The sequence below is a fragment of the Mercenaria mercenaria genome, chromosome 17 (genome assembly GCF_021730395.1).
Source record: "Mercenaria mercenaria strain notata chromosome 17, MADL_Memer_1, whole genome shotgun sequence".
NCBI classification, from domain to species: domain Eukaryota; kingdom Metazoa; phylum Mollusca; class Bivalvia; order Venerida; family Veneridae; genus Mercenaria; species Mercenaria mercenaria.
The window spans coordinates 37,419,815-37,437,967 of NC_069377.1; the positions used below are offsets into that span (position 1 = coordinate 37,419,815).

An 18,153-nucleotide genomic window follows, 5' to 3' on the forward strand; every position below is an offset into this window, starting at 1 on the left:
TATTTTAAATAATTTCTTTACATACATTTTAACGTAATAGACTTATAGCCATGCGTAAGTTAGTTGTTATAAAGTCAGTAACGGTGCCGTTGCAGATAAAATTTCCTTGTTAGAAACTACCCAGAGTCTGTTATTAATACAACATTTGAGAAAGTTATGTATATGTCACAAGACGATGCACTTAGTGCCTCTGTAAAAACAAGAGCAAAATAGTGTGCCTTTTGTAGTTGAGTACAACACATCTCTTCCTAATATTGGCAACATTATTAACAAATACTGGGATTTACTTTAGTTGTCAGATAATCCTGCTGTTAAAATGTTACATTTGTGTAAACCTACCATGGCTTATAAACGTCCTAAGAATTTGAAGGACATTCTAGCAAAAACTGACTTTCATATGTTGTCTGATGTTAATTTTACTTCGTCTAAATGTAATCGTTCAAGATGTTCACATTGTTCTTACATTACTGAAAGTGATAGTTTTAATAGTTCTCAGTGTAAGAAAACTTTCAAGCTTAAGAATAATGCAACTTGTAAAAGTTCAGATGTAATATATCTAATAAGATGTAAGAAGTGTAAAATGCAATATGTAGGCCAAAGTAGACAGCAAGTTTCAAGACGCATGAATAAACATCGTTTTCATATTACAAGTTTTATCGATCCTGCATTTTCTAGTCATGTATCAATTCATTTTAATCAAAATGGTCATAACTTAAATGACTTTAGCTTTATGCCTATTGATGTTATCCATGATGATATGAGGAGGCTTCTGAAGGAAACTTACTGGATTCACAAACTAGATACTATTTTTCCAGAAGGAATGAATTCAAAAGTAATGTATAATTTTTCGTAAGTCTCTTCACTTCATAGTGTTTTCTGTTATGTAACACAAACTGTGGTTTTCTTAATGTCAGTTAGTACTGTTTTTGCTGGTATTTTCTTTTTTTTGTCTATAACACAATTTACCCAGTGATTTCGTATCTTTGTGATCCTGTACTTACTGTTATTATGATTATTACCATTATTATTTTAAATAATGTCTATAATCTTACTGTGTATTAAGAATAACCACTTTTAATTTAATTTTTTTCATAATATACTTTAAACAGTACTTTAGATATACATTTGTGTAAACATTATGTAGCCTATTGTACATTGTAATTTTTACGCCAAAATGTTTGTAACGTAACGTCATCTTTTATGACGTCATATATTCATGACGTTGTTTATTTCATATCATATTTGTTTACTTCCTGAAGAAGACTAATAAAAATAGTCGAAACGTTGAATGAAAATGGAGTTAGCTTTGTAATTCTCCTGTTCTCCAAATAAAATTGTAGGTACATATGATCCATATGTCATCTACATATGGAAAAAAATCAGTACCAGCTAAATGTAGAAGCAGGATAAATGGGGTTACGATATACTTCATATCAACGTTCCTCGGAAAATTACATTCAAAAATTGTATTGATATATAGTAAACAAAAACGGGGTTCACCAATAATCATTATAAAAAAAACTTTTAATTTATAGGCGTCATCTATATGGTACGGAACTCCTAAAGTGACATGTTACACACTTTTTTTCCACTCAGGTAATGTTACACTTTTTTTATTTCGTTTAAACGAAATTATTTCGTTTAAACGAAATCATTTCGTTTTAACAAAATAAGTTTAAACGAAATCATTTCGTCTGAACGAAATAACTATTTCGTTTAAACGAAATCATTTCGTTTTAACGAAATAACATTTCGTAAAAACGAAATCATTTCGTTTTAACGAAATAACTATTTCGTTTAAACGAAGTCATTTCGTTTTAACGAAATAAAAAAAGTCTCACATTACCTAAGTGGAAAAAAGTGTGTAACATGTCACTTTAGGAGCACCGTAAAATGGCAATAAAATATGTCATCATAAAGTAAAGAAATAAATAATGGAATAACAAGACAGTTGCCCCCATTTCTGGATCTGAATACTGTTGAAGTAAAAATCTCATTTAAATTCATTACAATCAAAAGCACGTCTAGAATCTTGACACGTATGTATATGAATGACATTTAGTTTACCAATCTGAACGTGTTGTAAAACATAAAAGGAGTGCTTTATAGCTTTTATAACATGTGTTATATTATTATTGATTTCCATGACGCTGAAGACACATTACAATATAACGACACAAAAATTCATATTAACAAGATAATTTTAACTGTTTAACAAAATTCCTGAGATATATTTAACAAGGTAACTTAAGTTTGACAAATGAATAAATTGTACCTGATATGTAACATAGGGAGGGCAACCACATATCCACATTTTATCATATTTATCGATGCTGTATCAATATGTAGGACACTGATTTTCAGTTCGCTGATAACTGTAATGATTATCAAACAGCCAGAATACACCATAGCTTCCCAATTGGTCTTTAGTAATTATTCTGAAACTATGACGTCGTTCATTAATTCAAAATTTCCAGAGAATAACGAGTTAAAACAGAATGGACTTACAACATATAACATATTCCATGTGCAGGACACAACAGAAAGTAAGTGCTATTTACTTAAAATATGTTTGTTCCGAATAGTATATCGTGAAAATATTTAAAACTTCTTTAGAAATTTGAAATTCTTCGCAGCTTGTGAGAACCTTTTTCTTTGGAAAAAATGTCATTATTAGGAAAGTGGTACAACCTTACACCACTGACATATTTTGTTGAACTACCTGCAAATTCAGACTGAATGATTTATTTTACAGTCCTATAGGTATTCACTTAACGGTTTATATACGGTATACTCGTATGTTAAACATTGTGCAAAATATCTAGCATTTTGTATAATGAAGAAATTTCCATAGAAATTTAAGGCAAAGTGTTTTCTGCGTCGTTTTTCAAAACCATTTTGACAGAATTAGTTTGCTTGAAATCTGAAAACTATAAATATGATAAACTATTTACTATTCATATGTCTCAAAACATTTTCTTCTGTTTCATTTCCACGCTGCAAACTTTTTATGAAACACATTTACAAATAAAATCGTTTAATTTCATACTAAATTCATATTATAAATGTAATATGATCAAATGTTAAAATGATCATATACCCACATTTCCTGTTTGTAAACAAGAATACTATACCGCATCTAAACACACACGAAATAAACATGTTTTAGACATTATACGTACTTAACAATACATAACTCCCCACAGAATGAATCTGTACTACCATTAAAAGACTTGCATTTTAAAAAAAAAACCGTGAAACAAATAGATGTTTTGACCTGTCATTCAACCGTGAAGTACCTCTACAAACACAGTTAGTTTTTATATGTTACCAAGTTATATGCATTATGATGATCTTCTATACTTAAAGTTAATATCTAATCATAAAATATTTAACTGAAAACTGCAAAGATTATATCTTTTAGCATAAGTAGAGAAGCCAGAACATTTGTCTAGACTGAAATGCTAAATAATAACGTTCCTTACATGGACATATATTACTGAGACTAAATGCAGCTCTTTGCATGAATTAATGAAATGCGATTTGTTTGGAAACTCTATATGTAATGTTGGGAAAATAAATATGCTACTTCTTACTTAAATAAATGAATAAAAGGATTCCTTAAATGATTTAATATGTTGCATTTGCATCTAAAGTATCTATGTTTTAGTTTTATAAAAACTTGTATATAAATTGAATGAACGTTTTAAAAATAATTTCTGGGAATCATTCTGGTCATATGATAAATCATCATACATATGCTTGATCTAGCTGAAGATCTAAAATTAGGATTTTAGGAAAACCAAAACTAGACGACCACCATTATAAAACACCAAAAGCATGACGGTCACGTGGGTAAAGGTCACTAAGACTAATTACTAAGACTATCCGCATAAACACCAAAATCGCCTCGGGGTGTTTTTGCGTTAACTTAACTAATGAAAATCATAGGTTACTAGTATGCATTTTGTTATAAAAAAACAAGCCAACTGATTGATATATGATGGTTGATGATAACAGAAATAACACGTACAAAGTTTTAATATTATCTATCAAAGTAAACAGTGGGAATTATCTCCAATGGGAAGTACGTTCACTTATATATCAAATCACTTTCACTACTTTATCTTTTTTCCGAAACTGGCTTAAAATAGACTAAAATTTTCCCATAGGCCTAGCTGCAGAAATTTAATGTCTGATTATTTATTGATGCTCGAGTAACCAGGCACACAAGATGTACATACATATACTTATCGTTGCTTCTAAGAAATTCTTCTGACGCATACGGATTAGTCTTGAAATAATCTCTTTTATTCTTCATTTAATTCCAAAGCATGTGAAACAATGCTGCATTATTGGATATTACAGTATATCTTTCTTAACAACTAGAGTGTTCTTCCTCAATTACCAGGGTTTTTTTCCAATTTATTTCAGATAACAGTTGAAACGTCTAGAACAAGTTCTTTAATTACAATACAAAGAAAACAAACGATACAAAGATGAGGAATCTGCTTCACCGAAGTGTATCAAGCTACCACAGCTCACAGCCGCCAAAGACACAGAGCTTTATACGCCATGTTTCTGTTCCATGCGACGTCTACAGACAAGAATTATGCGACGAGGACCCCGTAATGGAATGCATTGCAGATGCGGCAGCAACCTTCTCAAAAGTGTGGACGACTGTTTTACATTCTCCAGTACGTAACTTTTTTATTCTGCAGTCCTATACATGTACTTACGAAATGTGAATATGATTTACTTCCCCATCTTAAACATCCTCACACATTAATTGATACATCATCCACTGATAAATAGATTTGTATACTCGTAGGCTACAATTATATTTGATATTTTAAAGTCAAATGACGTAATCTAATGGTCAGTCAACAGTACAAATGGGATCGTCAGTATTTTACCATAGCGATTTTGCCTAATCCTAATTAAGTCTGTAGAAGCCTACAATGCTACCAAGTAAACTATCAGCAGTCTGTTCATCAGGGGTAATGAAATGTGCAACACCCCTCATCCTCCTAGCACTGGCTCAGGCAGACATTTTAAATTTTAGCAGTGTACTTGTGTAGTAAGATTACGTGACACTTAATCAGCCAGTGCTCACGAACTTGATAAACCCCGTTGATTACGGTAGTACGACTCAAACTGCACATGTGGTTACTAGTGGACTATGACAATTGTTTTTGGGTTAAGTCAATGTCAAAAAGTCAAGATGATATAGTATCAGCGAATGATGATAATTTAAAAACCTTACATTAAAACCTCATCAAAATAACACAGATAAAATTTAAAATTTCAGAATCAAAAATATAGTGTATTGTCTTTTATCAAATGAATCTGTTAGTGTCACCCATTGTTCTTGTTCCATCATCGGGGGAAATGCATGCTTGGTCATATTTCTGCTCTGTCTATTTTCAAAATGTATCTGTTTACGATATTTAAGTCTAAGGTTAAAGCATTTTATTTACGTTACTTAATAGAAATGCTCCATTGGCTAATACTGGTAGGACATTTATAAATCTCAGTACCCGTATTTCATTGTTTTTATATGTAATAACTTATATTCACTTTTCCTGCAGGAAACTGTCTTTCCAGACTATAGTTCGGTAGAATTCCAGCCACGTCTATCGGACGCAGAAATTCTTCTCCCAGATATTGCTTGCCTTGCGACCAACAATAAGCTAGACGTAAGTCATAAATATTTGTAGTTTTTCTCATGAAATATCGGTAAACAGAATGTTTACGACAATATTGCATTGTGTTAATTAATGTATGAATTTCTATGTTATTCAGTTATTAATGTTCAAATAAAAAATAAAACATTTTGTTTAGTTGTTCAGAATTCAGACTGGGATTCAATAAATTTTGTATTAACTGTACGTATAAAACAGATAGTTTTGTACATTGAAATTTCTGCCTATGGCATACTTGTATATTAATTTTGATGTTTATGATATACTTGTATTTGGGGTTTTTTTTGTACATTGAAATTTCTGCCTATGGCATACTTGTATACTAATTTTGATGTTTATGACATACTTGTATTTGGGTTTTTATGTTTATGATATACTTGTATTTGGGTTTTGATGTTTATGACATACTTGTATTTGGGTTTCTCTGTTTATGATATATTTGTTATATCGGTCTTGCTGTTTATGACATACTTGTATCTCTATTTTGATTATTTCAGGCTTTGCCGATGGTTCAAGATATTCTTACCAAAATACAACAGGAAGCGCCACACCTGGAGTCACAGAACCTGTCATTTGCACTCAATGCTGTAAAGAATGCAATAATTCTCCTACATTTACATGAACAGGACGACATCAATGTGGACATAATCATCACACAACCAAGAGAGATCATAGCAGCGACAATGATTGTACACGAATACCTTAATAACTTAACACATCCCAAAACCAGTGGGACTAGATGCCTTTAGTTTTAATGTTAATTCTAGTCAAAGTTTTCCCTTTCTGTTCAGTTGGTTGCCGTACACCCGCGAGGCTCATTGGAATGGAAGAATCAGGTGCCTGGTTTGAATGGATGTCGGAAGAATGCCGAAACGCTAGCAAGAACGCGTGATCGCACGGAAATTAAATATTGACATTAAAAGTCCACTACCCTATTTTTTTCAAACCATTCTTATCATAATATTTTTTTTCAATGTACATTGATGTAAATGTGGAGAAAGAAGAAATCAAGCAAACTCTAAAACAGTCAGTAACTTTTACATGTCAGTTAGAAAGTTATAACAGCCAGGCGCTAAACTCCACAAAGCATTGTTTATTGATCTGTCACGTATTTGGTTTACATATATATAATTATATATGATTTCTTGTTGTTTGATGCTCTTGTTGATAACTATACCTCTTAATAATTATGCTCGTTTACACAGGCAGTCATCACTCAAATGTTCTCCACTTACTAATGAATTTCATATTTTATGATTTTATCGTCATTTTGTTAAAATATTTAAATGTGTAGTTTACTTCATGTTGTCACACAATTTGTGTTACTTGATAAAGAAGAACATTATCATGTATGTTTGTCTCTCTGTCTGTCAATAAAATAAAATGCCTATGTTCTGATTTGTGTAACTATTTACGCTCTTTACATCATTTCATAGATTTGAATTTAAGGCGAAATTTTACTAGTTCCAGCCCGTGACTGAAGTTTCCCCCTCCTGTCTCGAAAATGAAAGTGATAACAATGTGACGAGTTGACCTGGACTAATATTTTACATATATTGTGCTCTTATACATATATGTCTTTACATTTCTGCTATGTTTGGGGATATGAATTCATAATGTTTTAGGCATATCTTCATTGATATTGAAAAATGCCCTATTGTGAAATACATGGCCATGAATGAAGCTATAATTGATATTTTTATATTTATTTAGCTCGGTTACAGTGTGGGATTTTGAATAAACATTTAGACACTTGCTCCCGGCATCTGTTGTTATTGTTAACAATATACGTAACTTACTTTTGTATGGAATAGAAAAAGAACATAGCAAAATAGAATTTGTTCTCACTTTTGTTATAAAGGTGGACTCAGTATTGGTATATTTCTGGTCACTTAGGATCCTTTAACTATGTTAATTAGAATCCCGCTTTTAATAGCCGATAGTGGGGGTGGGAGCATGGGAGGTGTCTCCGTCAAACTGAGACTGCTACTATCTTGGTTTCCTTGTATGCTTCGGAAGGATATTCTTATATATTCATTATGATAATTAAGTATCAACGGTAAATAGACACTGTATTGGAACGATAAACAGCAGACGGGGTTAGCCCGCCCGCTCAGCACAATAGGGAGACTACGGATCACAGGGTCACGAGTTCGATCCCCGGACGGGGCGTATGTTCTCCGTGATTTGATAAAAGACATTATGTCTAACATCATTCGCCCTCCACCTCTGATTCATGTGGGGAAGTTGGCAGTTACTTGCGAAGAACAAAATTGTACTGGACACCGGTTAGGTTAACTGCCCGCCGTTACGTAACTGAAATGCTGTTGAAAAACGGCGTTAAACACAATACAAACAAAATCAAATACCTGTTAACAAGATATATTTTTACAATATGCAAACAATACAAAATAGGGGGAGGATGGGGGAAGTAAAGACACTAACATACAAGACAACAGACAGAAAACGGTATCGACAACAAGTTGAAAATAGGGATACAGCCTCAGAACGGTCAGTACCAAACTTCTGATGATGGGCATTACTCATGTACTTAGTGGATTCTATTCAAAGTATTTACAAAACACTTTGGCATTTAAACCTTTTGGATACAATGTATCATGTTGTCTGTGAAATTCATCAGAAACAAAAGCAATTGGCATGTTAGAACAATCATGTAACGAATGATTATCATAATTAAAATGAAGAGCAACATTTGATGAAAAACTAAGATCAGTAATGCTTCGTATTGTAAATCTATGGCTGTTCATCTGCTTCCTCCCTGGCTTCTGATAACTTTGCCTGTAGATTCTCCAACTCATCACTCCAGTATGGCTTATAGTCCTTTCTTGCTCCCCTTGGAATGGGGCTGTAAGCAGCCTTAAGTATACTGGCGTTGAAGTCTTTGACAATCCGGTTGATGTCTCTACCTTCCACTCTGATGTCTGAGCTCATCACTCAGACTTTGGTAAAAGGTCCACCTGGCCTTCTTGTAGTTCCATCTGGGGATGTTAGGTGAAGTAGAGGCTATACGGTCCATAGTAAGTTGGACTGGGCGATGGTCGCTACCTCCTAGTTGTCCATCGACTTCCCGCTTGACATGTCCATGTACATATATGTCATCAGTACATAAAGCAAGATCAGGGGTTGATGTTGTTCGCCAGCTTCTGGAGTAAAAAGTTGGGGGATCATCTGGTTTGTTGATGAAGTTTATCTTGTTATCATCTTGCCAGGTCTCCACTTCCTCTCAACGTTTATCCAGGTGGTCATATCCCCAGCTTTGTGAGTGACTGTTAAAGTCTCCTACAATGATGAACCTGGTTTCATCAGTTGTAACAGACAGAACAGACAGTTGGACAGAACTTTGCCACTTGGAGAGTATATAGTCACAAGTTTCAAGCTGAACTCGTTCTTTCTGAGGCTAAGAACTTGGAACTCGAGTCATCCATATGCGTGTTGGTCTGGACAGCGCTGATGTTGTTCCTGACCAATGTCATGATGCCTCCTTTTCGTCTGCCAATTCCGTCACAGCGAAAACACTGGTATCCTCTGACTTTGAAGGATTTCTCTGGCTGTAGGTGTGTTTCCTGAATGCAACAGACATTGATGTCTTTCTCATGGAGGATATGCTCAAGTTCAGCTTTCTTGTTGAAGACACCCTCCGCATTCCAATGCATCAGCCTGAAAGTTCTGATTCGTTCTTCTCCTTGGTATGTTCCTCCTTCTTCTCTTTGCATGTTGTGGATTGAAGGAGGGACCCCCAGTAGCTGTGGGTGGACTCTGTCGAGACTCAGAGCCCGGCACTGAATCCCCCTGGAGGGACCTCAGAGATTCAGCACCACATTGTTGAATACCGGATGGCTGTGTAGTCATAGCGATATTGCATGGTGCTGTGGTTCGTTAAGAGAGTGCCAATGGCCCAGCACCTCTGTCTTCAACTCTCTATGTTTCTTTCGGGGTTACCTCACCCTTAGTTCCGAGTTAAAAACCCTATCCTGGGAACACAGGAGCTATTTGTCCCATAGCTGGGGGGTCTGTTCATAGGCATCAGGGCGTGTCGACACACCGGTGGGCCTGGCATGCCACATGTCTGGGGGCAGACCACCTCCGAGTCCCCTGCAGTTCTGCCTGAGGCCGCAATGTGCTCAATTACCGTGTTGCGCCAACTGGGAGGCACTGCAAAAGGGCTTGTCTGCAGAGAGGCTATGTACTGGCAGGAAGACTTACGCACTCGGCTCCTTGTTCACCAGAAGGCTAGCCAGCGGTGGAGGCTGAAAGCGGAAGGTGACAAGCACACAAACACAGCACACCACACTTGACGCATCAGCAGACCAATGCCACACAGTTACCTTGTCGAATGTCTTACTTAAGCCAAGGAGAATGAGGTTCATTTGGTTGCCAGAAGCGATGTTGTTAAAAAGGTATACATACAGTGTGTAAGTTCAATCGGCTAGGTTTCGCAGGAATACCTTTATCTTAAACCATGAGTTGAAGATTGCGAAAAGTTGATGTGAAATAAATATGAAGAGGGTTTTACAGAGTATAGAGGTGAGAGAAATGACTGATATTGGCTGGGTCCATAGTGTCGCCTTTCTTGTATACAGGGCATACGTTGGCCTTGGAAGAGTTGTATGTAATTTCATGCTTCATCTCCTTTAGCACACTTTAGGTCTGATCTGATCTAGTCCTATAGCCTTGTTGGTTTTAAGATTGCCAAGAAGTTTTACAACACCAGATTTACCATTATACTTCATTTTATTATCATTTCTTTTGTATTGATAACTCATTGTTTACTGTAAAGCTTGTCCAAGTTTTGAGACATCATGTATGTCAATAAGTTATTTATAGTCTATGGTCTTTCAGAAGGTTCCCTCAACAGGGTGCTTAAATTATTCTATAGTCTTGGTTATTCTGGATCTTTCTAAAATAATCTTTTTATTCATGATGATACATGAAAGTGCTGGAACCTTCCATGTGCTTTAAATAGGAAGCAGTCTGGGGACAGGGGAAAACCTACAGTAAGATCTTATTGAAAAACTGTCCTGTATTTTTCAATAACAAAATATTACCAGTTAAGACATTTAGACATTATCTTATTGATCCTGACTTGCTGTTGTAGACATACTTTTGAGCACACTATTTAACTATTGATTTTTCAATTACAATTAAATTATATTATTGGATTTTTTTATAATAGTAATAATACATTAATATATGGAACTATTTACTTCAATATTGTTCTTATAACTATAGGTTCTGTTGCCTTTTTTCTGTACTAATATATATAATTCAAATAGTTTGCCAAACGTAACGTCATACTTTGACGTTATGATGTCATGTTAAGTGACGTCATGACGTCATACACATGTTAGTATACATTGTATGTTTGCCTGAAGAAGTATTTTAATACGAAACGCACTGCAAACTTGAGTTGTCTTCTTTTTTAACCATATTACAGTTTAGACATTTAACATTTGAAGGATTTATATGAAAATTGTGGATTTGAAAAAATATCTTTGAACAGATTATTTATATTCTTTGGATGAAATTTGGAATTGACACTGGTAAACTGGATTTAAATAATTGGACTATTATTGCATATTAGATTGCACTTTACGGTTGGTTAACATTTTAAAAGTATTTGAATTGTTACTTTTCATAATAAACTTTGTTATTGTTTATAGTTGCTGGTTTGATTTTCTGTTACCTTTAATGCCCTGATAGAGATGTCGGGCATTTGCGGAATTCGCAGCGATGCAGAGGATTTAGGTATGTAGGTTTGTTTCAGAGTGGGTATTTGATAGAAAAAAAAACTGATTGAAACTGTTTATTTAGTAAGTGGGCTTTGTCTCTGTCGTTAGTTTTCAGACAGTCTGATGTTAAGTCTTTCAGGAGAAGAGACTTTCAGGAGAAGAGACTTTGTTAGTCCTGTTTGGATTATTTAGTAAATGGGTATAATTTTTAAAGGGAAAAGTATCCTCACTGCCCGTGTCATCAGAACCAGCAACGACAATAGGAGAGATCGTGTTTGTATGCAAATCCCTTTGTTCCTTTGTGTGTCCGTATCTTTCTCGTTGAGGGGGAGGTTCTTTCTTCGAACGTAGTTTTTTTAATGAATATTTGTCCATGCGATTTTTTTTTGTCTAGCCTTGTGCTTTGAAAATACTCTCAAAATGTAAAAATACAACATCCATTCTTTAGGACAGTCTAAGCATGACTTGTGTTACATGAGCATATGGCGCCTGTGTTGTAATTCATTTCACTACCACCTTAGAAACTCATATTAATTACATTTCGATATACAGAAATTCGATCATCAGTAAGGAATGACATACCAAATATCCAAAAAAGTCTTGATACTGTTTAATGATTAATAAATTGACCAAGGGTTTAAAGTTTGATAAGTCTGAAGTTTTTACCTTGCAAAACACTTTTGTGTGATGTAGACGCAATTACAAACATTTACGTGTAATGTCACACAAAGTTTTCTATATTGTAGTAGTATTATTACATCTGGTGACTCCAACATTTCAAAACAACTGAATGTCAACTGGTCTTATGGCATGCCACTGCTTCAACAAAATATTTTTGAAAAATGCCTGTTCTGGCCATGGATAAAGTCCGACAACGATTTTAATAACAATAGCTGCCCAAAAGCCTTGCGCTCGACTATTCAACAACTTCTAAGTTTAACAAGGACCATGACTCGGCAAGACTTACAAAACCATATATTGGTTACTTCCCGAGGTCTGATGACCGGAGGCACTATGTGAAATTTTAATCAAATGCATGTAGTTTCTGAAATACACCCTGTTTTTAAGTACATGCTAAACTTTTACCAAATATTCTACGTTGAAAACGAATAATATTTTGTATTGAACTCAGTCAAGATAATTTTTATTTCAAAAGGTTAGATGACACAAAAGCCTCATGTAAAGTTTTAATCCAACACATATATTGGTTGCTAAGATATGAACTTACATGCAAAACTTATCCATGGTGAGGATGTGAACAACAGCGACACCAACACCAGAGAGAACAGAATAGCACTCACTATTCTTCAAATGTACTGGAATTTTGAAATGTTTGGCAATTTATATGTGTGTATCAATGTACATCAAAGTTTTGCAAAACAAATGAAATATTTGCCAGAAAGTGATATTGCGTGTTTACTTTTTTCAGTGTATATATTGGTTCAGTATTCTATATTTTGGCAATTTGACTATATGTGTCTGAAAAGTTAGAACCAATAAACCGATATTTTACGCACTCTTATTGCAGTAACAATTAAATGAAAATAAGGAATGAAATGCAGAGAAGTAACATGTATATGTAATATATTGACTCTACAATTTCTTGAAATTCTCAGAGTTACTTATTTTATATGTATCAAAGTGTTTTGCGAAAGTCTCGGTTTTAGTGTTCTCAGACCTCAATAGAAAGTGTTGCTGCAATAATAAAAGCAATAAAATTACTTTACACAATAAGTTTTAGTACAGTTAATGTTTTAAGACTGCGTGAGTATATCCACACACTTAACTGAATGTTACGTTGATGGCAAAAATGATATGCAGCATGTACGTCCGGTTAGAATTGTTCATTTTTAGTGTAATTCCTTAAAATTTTGGGGCCTCTTGAATTATATATGAAATTTCAAAGAAAATGTAATATGTCTTAGTTTTTATATGCACTGGATAGAGGATAAGCATTCGTTTCTTAATTACATGTTAATACCAATGTACTGCAAATTTTAACATATTGGATACGTCACATCATTATGTAAATGCCGTCTGATGGAGAACCCCCAATTTAGGGCCTCTTAGTCTTTAATTTCACTTGAAAATTACATTTTATACGTTAAGTTATATTATACAATTGAATCTTTCCACTCTATTATATATTCAAGTCAGATTTACCGTAACCTGTAATTTAAACAACATTTTACTTTCATTATTAGTTCTTATCACGTGCACCCCTTTTGGGGCCTCACGAAAACTTGAATAGGGATATTTGAGCCTGGTATCCACCCATATACGGTTACCCCAACGAACATTTGTATGTATGATACCGTTATCGTACTAAAAAATGCGTACGGATTTTTTTCTTGGGACTTTCGCCAACTGTCTATTGTATTTCATATTTTTAGAACTGATAAGAAAATATCGGGTGGGCAGACGCCGAGCGTCCATGTTTTTTTTTTTTTTTTTTTTTTTTTTTTTGCAAACTGTGATGTTTTTCTAACGGCTTAAACTTTCTTATAAGACAAATGATATCAATATTTTTTATCAATGGAAAGGATATAAAACAAGCAATTTATTGATTACTTTTAATTATCATTTCCAAATGAAATGGATTTATTATGAATGCTTAATTTTCAGTGTTTTTTCTAAAAGTTTGGGGTATCGCTACACCGCTATTAAAATCATATGTCATTTGAAATGGTTATTCATTTAAAAAAAAGATATTTAAATGAGAAAATATGAAAATTGTAAGCATTTCAAAACTTTTTGAATTTTTAAAATCCATAAATGAGCGAAAAAGTGATGAAAAATTAAAAATTCCGATCCCATACACAAACGATGTAAAATCATTTGTTTTGCCAACCACCAGATAAACAGGTGTTAATGCGTGACGTCATGGCGATCTCTCCTATTATGTTTTCAACTTATAAAATGTGAGTTTTTTTTATTTCAGTTTAAACGAGACCCTTTATGTTCTTACATTCTATCTACATCGATACAACCAACAATCGATTTCCGATTATGACTGACCGGCGCTGTCAGAGAAACAGTTGTTAAAGAAATTTAGTATATTACAGTATTAAAACTACTCATGGTTAGGTTTGGTTTTCTTTACTTTTTGGTACAGGTGAATGATTTTATTATTTTCAACCTGTCGTACCTTTTCAAACATTGATACCATTTTATAAATTATGTTAGTGTTATGAACAGTTGGACGATGACTTTCATATAAAATCAACTTATGCCACAAATGTATGTTCGTATAAATTGTTTTTATTTCCGCTCGGCCATCACAATACCCACTTCCGAACAGATATCCGTTATATGAAATAGTTTTATTCGTAAGTAAATTAAAAATTATGACGTCAAAAACTGTTGCGCGATGAGAAAATAGGACACAAGGCAGAAGTACTTTAAAAATACTCTGTCAGTATTCATTTACCCAGTCTTAATATAAAACTGAAATCTGGCTGATTAAAATACGTAAATATCAAAAGTGTGCTACTGTTTATACAAATCTGCCGGCAACCTGATAACAACTATTTTGCATAAAATCATGGGCAAAAGAAGTCCTAAAATATAGTTCTGAGAACTACATTAGTTATATCTTTTATTTGTAGGCCTTGAACCAAAACATTATATCAAACGGATTCAAAATATGTTGTTTATAATTTATTCAATGTTTTTTATTCTCTGACTGTGTTCCTGTAATAACTTAATAAATGCGGAAGAATAAGAAATTTATGCGTACTTGGTGATTAGGTCAGCCAGTCGAAGAGCTGAAACATCTCTTCTCACAGGTGGATGATGGTGATTTACTGAAGAAAAACAAAGATGCGGGTACCCCAAATCATTCTGGTTTCATTGACATTCAGTTCAGTTTTTATCAAAACACCGTTTTATCACAATGTTAGCCCTTGTCTTTCTTGAGACACGCTTTATTCATTAGTTATCACGGACTGAATGAGGTCAACTCGGTTCCAGAATTTCAGGAAACCCCTCGCAGACTCCGATTATTTGCTAAAATGTAAACAAACAATAACATACTATATTATCAGTTAACTTTGTAACAGCCTGTTAAAATGGTAGAACCAGAAATACAGACTGCCTCCATTCCTGTTGATGAACATGAAAATGAGGTCATGGAGTTTGGAGAAGCTGACAGTTTGTCAACAAATGAAAATAAACAGATGGATGGAGAGATGGAAGAAACGAACGAAGAAGATGGAGAGGATGTACCGTCTAGTGAAATAACATTGGAACTGAATGAAGAACTACAGGCAGGGTACAAGATTCTATCAGACCTAATGTCACATGCAAAGAGGGCTGCAAACTGGCCATTCATGGAGTCAGTGGAAGTTTCAGCACCAGATCTCTATGAAGTTTACAAACAACGCATTGAGAAACCAATGTGGTTAAAATTAAGTATGTCCCGGCTATTATTTTTCTTAAGAAAAGTTAACACTCAATTTTGTAGCCAAAATTTTGCATTCGTGGCATAATGCTCACAAATTTCGTGCATTAATTAAGAATGTAGTCATTTATCTTGTGCAGCCAAAAAAGTAGAGAGATATTTTGAACTTCGAATATTTTGCTTATGCAGACTGTAATTTAGAATAATATTGAAAATGGGACAGATCCTTATGAAAGAAAGTTTGTGTTTGAAGGTTGTATTCCCTTTGCCATAAAAATAAATCCTTGTTTGGACTGAAGGGTAAAAATTTGTCTTTATCCAATCTGTCATGGTGTTACGTTTGATTCCAGATTTCTAGTTAAGTTAACATTTTGGGCCCTAAATTTGCATTGAACTTCAGAAAAATGTTTTTAAAGAAAGAAATGGAAAAGAGGGAATTGATCTGGGTTTGCTTTAGTTTTCCTGTGATGTTGATTTTTTTTCACGTCAGAATCAGTGTAAGAATATGTAACTTATATTTTTGAAGGGGTGCACCTTTAAATTTTGAAAGTCTTTGTTAGACTGACTGTTTCATTTTATCTTTATTTGTTCAGTGGGGACCAAAAATTGTTTTCCTTTGAGTTTTTTTTGTTACCAAATTTTGAACAAAGTCTGATTTTTAGCATATCAAAAATATATACTACAATTTGTACCCAAGTGCTTAATAAGTTAATATTTTTCAGTGAAGAAAAAATTTGAAGAACATCAGTATACAACGATCACAGACTTTGTGTCAGATTTCCGCCTGATGTTGGAAAACTGCTATCGCTTTAATGGACCAGATCATTATATTTCAAAACGAGCTCAGAAAATGGAAACTATGCTGGAACAGAAATTAGCCTTGTTGCCAAGGTAAGAAATGAACCATAATAAATGTCAAGGAAAGCTGTCAGTGTTTGATGTTAAGCTAAAGGGATAAAACTTCCTAAATTCATCTTAACCTATTCACACTTGGGTTTAAAAAATCAGTCTCTTCATTTACACGAATGTTGACATAAAATGTATACCTGTTATCAAAAAATTAAAAAAGAATGTATGTTAAAAAACCCATGCAGAAAAGCTGATTATGTGGATTATTTCCAATCATCTTAGACGTTGTACTCCTTTGCAAAACTTTATGTACTTCATAGGAACACCCTTCAAATATAAATATGCTAAGGAGTTTGCAGCATTGGACCCTTCCACTAACTACACCCTTCAGACCAGCAATTTGAAAACCTCAGAATGACATTTTTGCCTGAAAGAATGTTGGTGCTTAACATGTTTAGAAGTTGTTTGTTTTTTTTACTTTTAAGGGACTTCCGAGAAAAGACGACCATTGATGCAACTACAGAACAGAAAACTGAGGGCGGCTCTGGAGGTTTTGGTAAAATATTATAATGTGACTTCATGAGGACGTATGAATACATGATATCATAAAAGTTTATGTAGAAATCCAATTTAAATTTGTTGATTGAATTTTCTTGGTTACGCCTATTGGAGGATTCTCCTTAAAGATTTTTTTTAGGACTTGTTGAAGAAGTGGTTTCATATTTCTGTTTTATCAAGTTCATATTTTAAAGTTCATTCGATCTTTATGTCCAAATATAGATGATTCTATACTTCTTTACTTATTGTATCATGTCAGGGAGTAAACTTTATTGTTTTATGTCTTTGTATGAAACCTTAATACTTTAAAACCATTTATTGTTTTATGAATGTTAATGATTTTAGGATTAAGAAGAAGACCCAAGACTCACGTTCTCCATGATTCCACATACCTGTTGAACCAGTTGCGTGAGGCTGAGTATCAGAAGAAACGTGAATATCGTATTCGGCAGATCATGGCACGCCGGGCTGAAAGGGAGGCCCTGGCTCAGGAGATCATGGACTGGGAAGACAAAGTGCTGTTTGAGGGGAAGAAAGACCAGATGATGGCAATGTGGGAGGTAATACTGTCAGTCCATCATATATTGAGCTTTGAAAATTGTGTTATTTCTTGAAAAAGGTTTTCCTTTCCCTCTGTGCCCACCCGCTTAGCTCAATAGGGAGAGCTTAGATCTACAGATCACGGGTCGTGAGTTTGATTCCCAGACGTGCCATATGTTCTCTGTGACAGTTTGATATTAAAAGACATTGTGTCTGAAATCATTCGTCCTCCACCTCTGATAATTCATGTGGGGAAGTTGGCAATTACTTGCGGAGAACAGGTTTGTACTGGTACAGAATCTAGGAACACTGGTTAGGATAACTGCCCGCATTTACATAACTGAAATAC

At 34.1% G+C, this 18,153-nt stretch overlaps 2 protein-coding genes across 3 annotated transcripts in view; both read left to right on the forward strand.

The window, feature by feature from the left end:
• Positions 1–769: 769 nt before the first annotated feature.
• Positions 770–7,455, forward strand: LOC123537018 (uncharacterized). 2 transcript variants are annotated; one of them, XM_045320555.2, is made up of 4 exons: positions 770–1,336; positions 4,435–4,697; positions 5,592–5,699; positions 6,203–7,455. In XM_045320555.2, the coding sequence occupies exons 2-4, from the start codon at positions 4,500–4,502 to the stop codon at positions 6,452–6,454; spliced, it is 558 nt and encodes a 185-aa protein (XP_045176490.2). In that variant the 5' UTR covers positions 770–1,336; positions 4,435–4,499; the 3' UTR covers positions 6,455–7,455. The 2 variants fall into 2 exon arrangements, with proteins under 2 accessions (XP_045176490.2, XP_045176488.2); XM_045320553.2 differs by lacking the exon at positions 770–1,336 and adding an exon at positions 2,345–2,546.
• A 7,760-nt stretch (positions 7,456–15,215) lies between these two features.
• Positions 15,216–18,153, forward strand: part of LOC123537483 (uncharacterized) — a 40,184-nt gene continuing 37,246 nt past the window's right edge. The window contains exons 1-4 of the mRNA XM_045321217.2: positions 15,216–15,868; positions 16,580–16,748; positions 17,192–17,262; positions 17,610–17,824. Of these exons, the coding sequence (XP_045177152.2) occupies positions 15,526–15,868; positions 16,580–16,748; positions 17,192–17,262; positions 17,610–17,824 (798 nt within the window). The 5' untranslated portion in view covers positions 15,216–15,525. The remainder of the gene's footprint in view (positions 15,869–16,579; positions 16,749–17,191; positions 17,263–17,609; positions 17,825–18,153) is intronic.